Below are 10,369 nucleotides of genomic sequence, written 5' to 3' on the forward strand. Positions count from 1 at the left end.
TGGCCCATAGGCTCACTCGTTAGTCTATTTCAAGGCCTAGCGAGTCCGTCTGACTGTCTTATTGGGCCCAATATTGTTGGATCCATTATTGATGGGCTCGTCTGACTTGCATATTGGACTTCTCAAAAATATCATAAATATTAAGCAAATTTTTACCTCTACAGTTTGTCCCTCACTCTCTAGCTAGAATTTATTTTAGCTGGAGAGTTATTAATACCGAATTAGGTGTTGGCCAAGAGTTTTGTCTAAGTAAGCGTTGTACGCTTGTCTTGCTGTTTGAGACAAGAAAATAGTCTGAACGGTTCGAGCATGGTGGTTGGGTAGTCCTTGTCGCATGCGTGTATGTGGCTACCTTGGCCAATAATTTTTGTGTGATCAATTAGTTCTTCAAAGAGATTCTTAACTAGACCAAGTCGTCTTGTTGGGTCAAATAAAAAATATTTGGCTGTCTATCTCAAAATATGAGATGAGAGTAGATAGACGTACATGTGTATGAGGTGTAAGTAAATAGACATTTATATGCATATATATTGTAGGGAGATGGATATATATATATATATATGAATGAGAGGAGGTAGACAGACATAATATATAGGCATGTATGTAGATAATGGGAGGAGATAGACATATATATAAATTATGGAAGGAGGTAGACAGACATAATATATAGGCATGTATGTAGATAATGGGAGGAGAAAGACATGTATATAAATAATGGAAGGAGGTAGACAGACATAATATATAGGCATGTATGTAGATAGTGGGAGGAGAAAGACATGTATATAAATAATGGAAGGAGGTAGACAGACATAATATATAGGCATGTATGTAGATAATGGGAGGAGATAGACGTGTATATAAATAATGGAAGGAGGTAGACGGACATAATATATAGGCATGTATGTAGATAATGGGAGGAGGTAGACATATATATAAATAATAGAAGGGGGTAGACGGACATAATATATAGGCATGTATGTAGATAATGGGAGGAGGTAGACATATATATAAATAGTAGAAGGGAGTAGACAGACATAGATTAAGTGTTGTGAGGAGATGGACATTAAGTGAGGATCAGCGGTACCCACGAGCTCTTTTGATACACGCCTAACTGGTACTTATTAATACCAATGTGAGATAGCCAATTCATAGCTTTATGAGATAGAAATGTGTTGACATATATTGATGGTAATATATATATGTGCTGACATATATTGATAGTAATATACATATATATGTACTGACATATATTGATGGTTATAGCTTTGTGAGATGTCAAGATTGACATGCGGTGACATATATTAATGGTAATATATATATGTTCTAACATATATTGATGGTTCTTGTTTTACGAGATTGATAGATTGACAGCTTTGTGAGATAGGCATATGTATATAGTACTCCTTATTGCATACTTGTCCACTGAAAAGTACCAAACCTATATTATCATTGTAGTAGATTATTATCATGTCTATCTCCATGATATATTACTCTTGTGTATCATATGTCTATTTCACAGATGAGTAGACAACTTGTCCGTCTTATTTGATGATACCTCTACAGTTTACAAGGGAGATAGACATATGCATATATGAGTAATATTTGTGATGTCCGTATATACTCCAATATATATATTTTTTATGTGATGATCAGATGGGATGGGAGACACTTGTCACTCATCCAATGCTCCTCTTTGGTTATAAATATAGAGAGTTACTTTCACTCTTGCTCACATTTGTTGGAGCTCTTGGTGAAGTGAGACTTGGAGTTTTAGAAGGAGGCTTTCAAGAGGTAAGTTTTCTAAACCTTCTCCCTTGAATATTCTTGTTATGTTCTTCATGTTCTTGTACATGTTCATATTTATTTTTGTGATGTAGATGAGTAAATATATTTTACTTGTTGTATATTTGTGTTTGTGTTTGATCTTCATGGGTAGTAAAAATCTACATTTTTACTGTTTGTCTTTACATAGTAGTAAGTGTGATTTGAATAATGGTAATACGGCTAGCTGGAATATTGTCTTCCTTTAGTTAATTAAATGACCATAACTGGTGGTCTATTTAGAACACGTATGTCCAGTTGGTGAGCATTATTATGGCGTCCATTTTTATGTCTAGTTATTTTTTTTTTTGCCACTTGAGCTTTGATATATGTATATATACAGATCTTTTTATTCTGTCTGTAGGTGTTTTGCTTTGTATATGATTATATTTTTGGTGAACTCGCTCTTAGTCCAGTATCTTTGTTCTAGGTGGGTTTTTTGCTATGTCTATGAGCAACCATGGTAGTTGTGCCACTTCGTCTAATAAGACGACCAGTTCGTCTGATGATCCTTCGAATATTCCTACTGGGGTGGTAGGTTATGTGTTGGATGACGGGTGTGAGGATACAGATGTCTATTGCTATGCGTCTGGGGTTGGAGTAGATGCGATCGCCACAGGAGTGATGCCGAGTCGGGCGATATACTTTCGGGTGTTAATCCTAGGTCGGTAATAACCTTGAATGACTTGCCGAAAATTCGTCGTCGTTATAATATTCCCATACACATTAGTTTGTATGCTCGGCTAGCGGGGAACGGGGTATTTGGAAGATACGGGTTGGACATGTTTGTACAAGCTTCCATTTAAGTATGGTTTCGCATTTCCTCTCCCTAGATTGATGTCTGAACTATGCTCCTATCATGGTATCTCTCCCAGTCAGCTAATGCCAAATGCTTGGCGTGTTCTTATGGCCATAGAAGTGTTGACCGAAAGGCATAACATTACATTTACGGTTGCTGAAGTCTTGTACGTCTACTTGAAAGAGCATCCACATGATAAAGGTAGGTACCAACTTACCGTTAGAAACGGTAGTGACCATTTGATTCTTGGCATTAAAGAAGCTAAGCGATGGAAGGAGGATTTTTCTTTGTTCCTTTTGATGCTCTAGGATTATCGGTTGATCGTGGGATTCCCCATTCGTGGTCTCCTGCTAGTGAGTGTCATAGTTTTGGTGTTGAATTACGCCCTTATTTGTTATGGTTTATTGATGCATGCCTAACTGGTTGATTTGTCTTCTTTGTAGGTAGGATTGGCCTTCCATTTAGTTGGGTGTGTGGGCAGGCGCCAGGGAGAGTTGATCAAGTTCTTCGAATTGCGGAGGAGGAGCGCTATTGGAACGTTCTATTGTCTGATTCTTCTCTTCGAGACAGCACTTTGTGGGATCACGTTCCCCGTCAACCCGAAGGTATATCTCATCCTAAGAATCGTGCTAAGTCTCAAGTTACTATACTCCAAAGAAGTTTGGAGATTTTGGGATGCGAACCTTTATTTCTACCTGAATTGACATCAGACGGACGAGATTTTGCAGATCGATTCATGGCCCAATCTTCTTTCACTCTTCCTCTGGCTGGTGACGGTGCTATGGAACGTTAACGCTCACGCAAACGAAGACTAGGACGACTCCTAGTGTTGAGAAGGAGGTCGTTACTACCGCTTGCTCCTTCTTGTCCTTGCGAGGGCTCGGAAGAAGAATAACAAGAGGCCGTCTCGGTCGAGTCGACCGATTGGTTGAGTAATACGGTTGATCTTTCTTTTCCATCTTCGGCGGTACACATTCTGAGTTTGGCCTACACCTTGGTGAGGCCAGTAAGCTATTATTTCCAGAGGATCGAGCTCGTTTTGAGAACATCGGAGAAATAGCTTCCATGGAGTTGTCCATCTCTCGCTCCTTTCAGGTATGCATGCATTCCCATGTTACAATTTATGTGTGGACAAACTCGCGATATTATTGTGTCTGACTATTATGGTACTTTATATTGCATGACAGGGTATGCAAGGACTTATGTACGCCTTGGATAAGATTAAGAACATGAAGGAGCAAATGAAGGACATGAGGACTGAGCGTGATACTTTGCGCGGGGAGATTAAGGAGCTAAAGAGCTGCAAGAAAGAGCTTGACCGTGTCAGAGAAGAGTTACGAACTCAACTTGATGCTAAGGAGCAAGATTCTAATCGTTTGAAGTCTGCCATGGCTGATCTTGCTACTGCCCAAGCTCGTGTGGACATGTTGGAAGGTCGGTTAGTCAAAATTGGACTGGAGGCTGAGATCCAGTGTCGTGGAAAGATGGCGATGGAGTATCGAGACAACAAGGCCGAGTCTTGGGACATACCCCAGTACATTGCTGACTATGAAGAATTGCTGCGGATGAGGGCCGAGGAAGACGCTCGAACTAGCCAACTGGCTAACTCGTTTGAAGAGATGACTACGAACGATCTCCCGGTGGATGACTCACATCTTTCTTGAGTTAACTATATGTCAAGTGTTTTATGTTTTTAATGTTGTAATATGAACTTTTGTCTGGTTGGCTGACTTGCATGGGTCTGGTGCCCCATTTTCCCCTTAGTCTAAATGTAGGTCAGCCAAATTTGACTTAGACTTAGTATTTTGGAATGATGTTTGTTGTATGCGCTATGTATTTGTTGTAGTAACTGGTTTGGCTGACTTGTATGGGTCTGGTACCCTATTTTCCCCTTAGTCTAAATGTAGGTCACCTGAGTTAGATTTAGACTTAGTAGTTCAGAATGATGTTTGGACTATGTGGTTTGTTGTATGCGTTGTGCTTCTACTTCAGTAGAATATTCTCTTGAATTTATTTTCGTTCGGTGGGTTGTCAAATGAAACTATCAAATGGATGTTGTATGTCAAATAGCTTGAATGACGCATTATCCTAAAATGAAAAAAAAAATGGTTATGATAGGGGGCTGCACTCCGTAGAGCTGCCTACATACCCTTTCCAGGGATCAAGCCCAAATGTAGTTCTGTCTCCCTGCATGAATATTTGTTAGCAATAGTGCGTTGAGAAGAGTGGGTCTCGTAAGACCGATAAAGAAAACAAATGCAAAGAGAACAGAACAATAGTTTGGGGTTTAAGTTTGATACTGCTTTAGGTGAATAGCATTCCAACTGTTGTTGATGTCTCGTCCTTTGTCCGTTTGGATTTTGTAAGCTCCATTGCCGACTACCTTAGTGATCAGGTAGGGCCCTTCCCATGTTGGGGCTAGCTTACCTGCTCCCGCTTCCTTGGTGTTTTGAAAAACTCGACGAAGCACCCAGTCTCCCACCTTGAATGACCGAGTACGGGCATTCTTGTTGTAATGCTTTGCTAGACACTGTTGGTAGGCTGCCATTCTTATAGATGCCCTTTCTCTTCTCTCGTCGACTGTGTCTAGTTCGTGGCACATGTCTTCCCAATTTTGCATTTCTGTAGTCAGTTCATGTCTAGCTGTTGGGACTTCACTTTCTGTTGGTATGACCGCTTCCATTCCATAGGCTAGAGAGAAAGGTGTTTCTCCTGTGGATGTTACGTCGTTGTGCGGTAGGACCATAGTACTCCTGGCAATTCATCGGCCCATCTACCCTTTGCATTCTCTAGCCGTTTTTTGATTGTGTTCATGATGGTCTTATTAGACGATTCTGCTTGTCCATTGGCTTGAGGGTATCTAGGTGTTGAGAAGCTTAACTTAATGTTCCAGAATTTGCAAAAGTTTTGAAAGTCGAGGCTGATGAACTGTGAGCCATTGTCTGTCACAATTTCTTTCGGAATTCCATATCTACATATAACATTTCTCCAAATAAACCCCTTAACTTCTTTGTCTCGAACTTGGTGGAACGATTCCGCTTCTATCCACTTGCTGAAGTAGTCGGTCACTGCAAGCATATATACCTTCTGTCCAGGTGCAGTTGGCAATTTGCCAACTATGTCCATTCCCCACTTCATAAAGGGCCATGGGAATGTGATTGATGTGAGACGTTGAGGAGGCTGATGGGATACTTGTACAAAACGTTGGCATTTGTCACACCGTCTTGTATATTCAGATGAGTCGGCTCTCATAGTAGGCCAATAGTAGCCTTGTGTGAGGGCCCGGTGTGCTAAGCACGCACTCCCGAATGGTTGCCACATTCGCCCTCGTGAAGCTCGGCTAGTATATATTTTGCTTACGGGGGTTAACACATCTCAAATATGGACCAGAATAGGATCGTTTATAGAGCTTACCTCGTATTATTGAGAATCTGGCTGCCTGAGCCTTGACTCTTCGGGCTTCATTCTTATCTTCTGGTAGCACATCTTTTTCTAAGTACTCGATGATGGGCGTCATCCATGTCTTTTCGTTGGCGACGTCATTTACTTCTTCTTCTTCTTCTTTCTTCCAGACAGCAGGCCATTGGAGGTACACCATTGGGATTGTTTTGGGGCTGGTTGTCTGGATGGAAGACCCAAGGTTGGCTAAGGCGTACGCGTGACTATTATTTTCCCTAGGCACCCGATCGACCGTGAACTCGTCGAAGGTCGATTGCAACTCTTTTGTTTTCTCAAGATAAGCTGTCATTTTGCTATCTCGGGCCTGATAGCTACCTTGCATTTGGTTGACTACAAGTTGTGAATCGCTAAAGACGTTGATTCTTTTGGCTCCCATTTCTTTGGCCAGTCCGAATCCAGCAATCATAGCCTCATACTCTGCCACATTGTTTGTAGCTTTAAACCCACATCTGATTGCTTGCTCGATCTTCTCGCCTTGGGGTGAGGTTAGAACAAGTCCTAATCCGCTTCCTCTTACATTGCTTGAACCGTCTACATGTAATTCCCATGTGCCATTTGCCTGTCCCTCTGTAAGGTGGCAAAGTTCTTTTTCCGCCTGCACTTGAGAGTTAGGTGTAAAGTCTGCAATGAAATCAGCTAATACCTGAGATTTTAATGCGGTTCGTGGCTTGTAGGAGATGTCATATTCGCTGAGCTCCACTGCCCACTTGGTCAATCTTCCAGACAACTCTGGTTTATGTAGTATGGTCTTGAGGGGAAAGGTGGTGAGTACTGTGATTGGGTGGCATTGGAAGTATGGACGCAACTTTCTGGCTGCGTGAATGAGTGCCAATGCTAACTTCTCCAGCTGACTGTACCTAGTTTCTGCATCAAGTAAGGATTTAGAGACATAATAAATTGGAAGTTGTTTACCTTTATCCTCTCTTACTAAGACTGCGCTGACTGCCGCCTCAGAGACAGCTAGGTACACAAAGAGGTTTTCGTTATCTTTTGGCTTTGATAATAGTGGAGGGCTAGTCAGGTATTGCTTTAATTTGTCCAACGCTTCTTCACACTCGGCTGTCCATTCGAATGTCTTTGATTTTCTAAGTGTGTTGAAGAAAGAGTGGCATCGCTCGGAAGACTTTGAGATGAATCGACCTAGCGCAGCGATTCGGCCTGTTAGTTTTTGGACATCTTTGATGCATGTTGGTGAGGGGATCCTTAGGATTGAATCAATCTGAGCTGGGTTGGCTTCGATCCCTCGTTGTGTCACCAAGTAGCCTAAGAACTTGCCTGCAGTTACACCAAAAGAACACTTAGTAGGATTTAACTTCATGTTATATTTTCTAAGTATTTCAAAAGATTGTTTTAAATGATTGATGTGCTCTTCTGCAACTAGTGATTTCACTAGCATGTCGTCGATGTAGACTTCTATGGTCTTTCCCAGGTGGTCAGCAAACATCTTGTTCACGAGGCGTTGGTAGGTTGCTCCTGCATTCTTCAGTCCGAACGGCATCACCTTGTAACAAATGATTCCTAGGTTGGTCATGAAAGCTGTCTTCTCCTAGTCTTCTGGATGCATAAGGATCTGGTTATATCCTGAGAAAGCATCCATGAAGCTAAGGAGTTCGTGTCCTGATGTGGCGTCTACCAGCATGTCAATATGTGGTAATGGAAATGAGTCTTTTGGGCACGCCTTGTTGAGGTCTGTAAAATCGATGCAAACCCTCCACTTGCCATTTTTCTTTTTCACAATCACTACGTTTGCCAGCCAGTCTGGGTACTGGACTTCTCTTATAAACCCGTTCTCGATTAACTTCTAGACTTCTTCATTTATTGCTTGGTTTCTCTTAGGGGCAAACTTTCTTCTCTTTTGTCTCCTGGGTGGGTAATTTGGATCTACCTGTAACCTGTGGACAATAATCTCAGGGTTAATACCGGTCATATCCGCATGGGACCAAGTAAATTGATCATGGTTAGCAATCAAAAATTCAATAAGTTTAGATCTCATGTCGGGGTCCAGCTGGGCTCCGATTTGGACTTTGTGGTCTGGGAAGTCTGGATGGATTTGGACTTCGTCTAGCTCCTCCACATTAGGTTGGTCAGATTGGGAGTTGGGTAGCTCTCGCTGCTGTAATTGCTATGACTGTGCTGGTTTTTCCTTCATGGTGGTTCGGTAGCATTCTCTTGAATCTTTCTGCTCCCCTCTAATTTCTTTCGGCCCCCATTTGGTTGGAAACCTTAAAGCTTGGTGGTAAGTTGAAGGTATAGCTTCCATCTCATGGATCCATGGCCTGCCGAGGATGACGTTGTAGGCAGAAGGGGAGTCAATCACCAGGAACCTGGTGCACAAGTTGACTCCTTCAGCATACACAGGCAACTTGATCTCTCCCGAGGTATTTTTCTGTTCACCACTAAATCCAATTAGGACAGTTGTCTTCCTCACAATTTTGGATTCGTCAATTCCCATTTCCCTGAGAGCACTCAAAAAAAGGATGTTAGCTGAACTGCCATTATCGACAAGTATACGTTTAGTCAAATAGTTAGCTATATAAAGTGAAATAACAAGAGCATCATGATGAGGGTTAAGAAGCCTAGTTGATTCTGATGTCGTGAAGCTGATGGTTTGCTCCGGTAAGGAAGATGTTCTGCTGGTCTCCCCTTTGGTCCAGTTAGCCTGACGTGCATGTTTCTTTGCAGCTGACTGGGTGACTCCACTTACTTCTGAGCCACCTGTTATTACGTTGACCGTTCTCTCATGAACAGGTGGCCTGGGCGGTATTATATCCCTCTGGTTGTCTATCGTGTCCCTCTGACCCTGGTAAGTCTTCTTTCCTTTGTCGGTGAGGTGGTCGACTAAGTGGCCCCGTTTTAGCAAGTTGATTACTTCTAATCTTAAGGCAATGCACTCTTCAGTCCGGTGGCCATGGTCGTTGTGGAAGTCACACCACTTGCTTCTGTCCCTCTGCTCAGCTGGAGTCCTCATCTTCTCAGGCCACTTTACTTTGCTTCCAAGCCCCTTAAGTACTTGAACACCCTCAGTAGGTGAGATGGACAAGTTGTACTCGGGCATCTTCGGTCCACTTCGAGGATATGTGTCAGTGGGCCGGTTGTAATCCCTTCTTCGGTTCTCTGACTTGTTAGAAGTCGGGTATGGCTCAGACCGTTTGTCGTTGTGTCGTCTGTCTACTCTAGAATCTCTGCGAGTCTCTTTTCTTGGAGAGGATTTGTAGTAGTTGACTTCATCTTCTTCCCACTTGATTTGGGCCCATGCCTTGGCGAGGACGTCTTCCATAGTCTTACATGGGTACTTGGTGAGTTCTTTGTATAAATCTGAGTCGTAGCGAAGTCCTTTGCGGAAAGCTGAGATGGCTGTGTGTTGGTTACAATTGGTGATAGACACTTTTTCTTTATTGAAGCGCCCCACGTAATCTCTCAGTGCTTCCCCACGTCGTTGGACGATGACATAAAGGTCTTCTGATTGCTTCTCTAATTTCCTGCTACTGGCAAACTGCTCAACAAAAGTATCAGTGAGTTGTGCAAAAGTTTTAATAGAATTATTAGGCAAATTAGTATACCACTGGAGGGCTGGTCCGATTAGACTCGAACCAAACCCCTTACACATGCATGCTTCCCTCATGTCACGTGGAATGGCCACGGTGAACATCCTTTGTCGATATTGGGCGATGTGGTCGTCTGGGTCAGATGTCCCGTCGAACATCTTCATGTTGGGGAAACTAAATTTCTTAGGCATCTCCACTAAAGCTATCTCATCGACAAATGGTGAGTCGGCGTAGCAGCTTGCGGCACTCTTCTTGATAGGAGCAGGCATTCCAGGGATACGCTGAATGAGGGCTTCCATCTCGGCTAGCTTGCGGGCCAAACCCGGATCTGCAATTGGGGATGCGCTAACCGTCTGGCGGGCTGCCTCAGTTGTTGTAACCTGTTGCTCCAAGGTGGTGGGCTGTCTACCATCACCGGAGGAGGGGAGGTTAACCCCTTGAGCTGTCTGCCCATTGTCTGAAATTGTCTGGGCTTCTGGTGTCGTTAAGGTTACCTGTCCACCTGCATTAATAGAAGAGTTTGGTGTATTAGTGACAATGGTTGGAGTTTGTTGGTTCCTTACCAAGGCTGGCGGATCCATCTGACTCGATCCGCCAATAGAGGAGTTGGGAGTGAGGCTCCCCAAGGACTGCATCGGACTGATTGGAACTCGAAAGCGGGATGGAGGTGGCGGAGGGTCGGTCATGTTCTGGGATGACAAGGTCTCCATCCTCACCAACAGGTCTGCGTTTTCAGCTTGCAGCT

General features: G+C 43.0%; 2 protein-coding genes across 2 annotated transcripts; both read left to right on the top strand.

Moving 5' to 3' along the window:
• Window positions 1-1,387: 1,387 nt before the first annotated feature.
• LOC133038579 (uncharacterized) lies at window positions 1,388-3,409 on the top strand. The gene is made up of 2 exons (XM_061116730.1): window positions 1,388-1,791; window positions 3,064-3,409. The coding sequence occupies exons 1-2, from the start codon at window positions 1,654-1,656 to the stop codon at window positions 3,322-3,324; spliced, it is 399 nt and encodes a 132-aa protein (XP_060972713.1). The 5' UTR covers window positions 1,388-1,653; the 3' UTR covers window positions 3,325-3,409.
• Window positions 3,410-3,599: 190 nt separating this feature from the next.
• Window positions 3,600-4,515, top strand: LOC133038580 (uncharacterized). Its single transcript, XM_061116731.1, has 2 exons — window positions 3,600-3,715; window positions 3,808-4,515. Exons 1-2 carry the CDS (start codon window positions 3,686-3,688, stop codon window positions 4,282-4,284), a joined length of 507 nt encoding a protein of 168 aa, XP_060972714.1. The 5' UTR covers window positions 3,600-3,685; the 3' UTR covers window positions 4,285-4,515.
• Window positions 4,516-10,369: the final 5,854 nt, after the last annotated feature.

The sequence above is a fragment of the Cannabis sativa genome, chromosome 5 (genome assembly GCF_029168945.1).
Source record: "Cannabis sativa cultivar Pink pepper isolate KNU-18-1 chromosome 5, ASM2916894v1, whole genome shotgun sequence".
Classification (NCBI taxonomy): Eukaryota; Viridiplantae; Streptophyta; class Magnoliopsida; order Rosales; family Cannabaceae; genus Cannabis; species Cannabis sativa.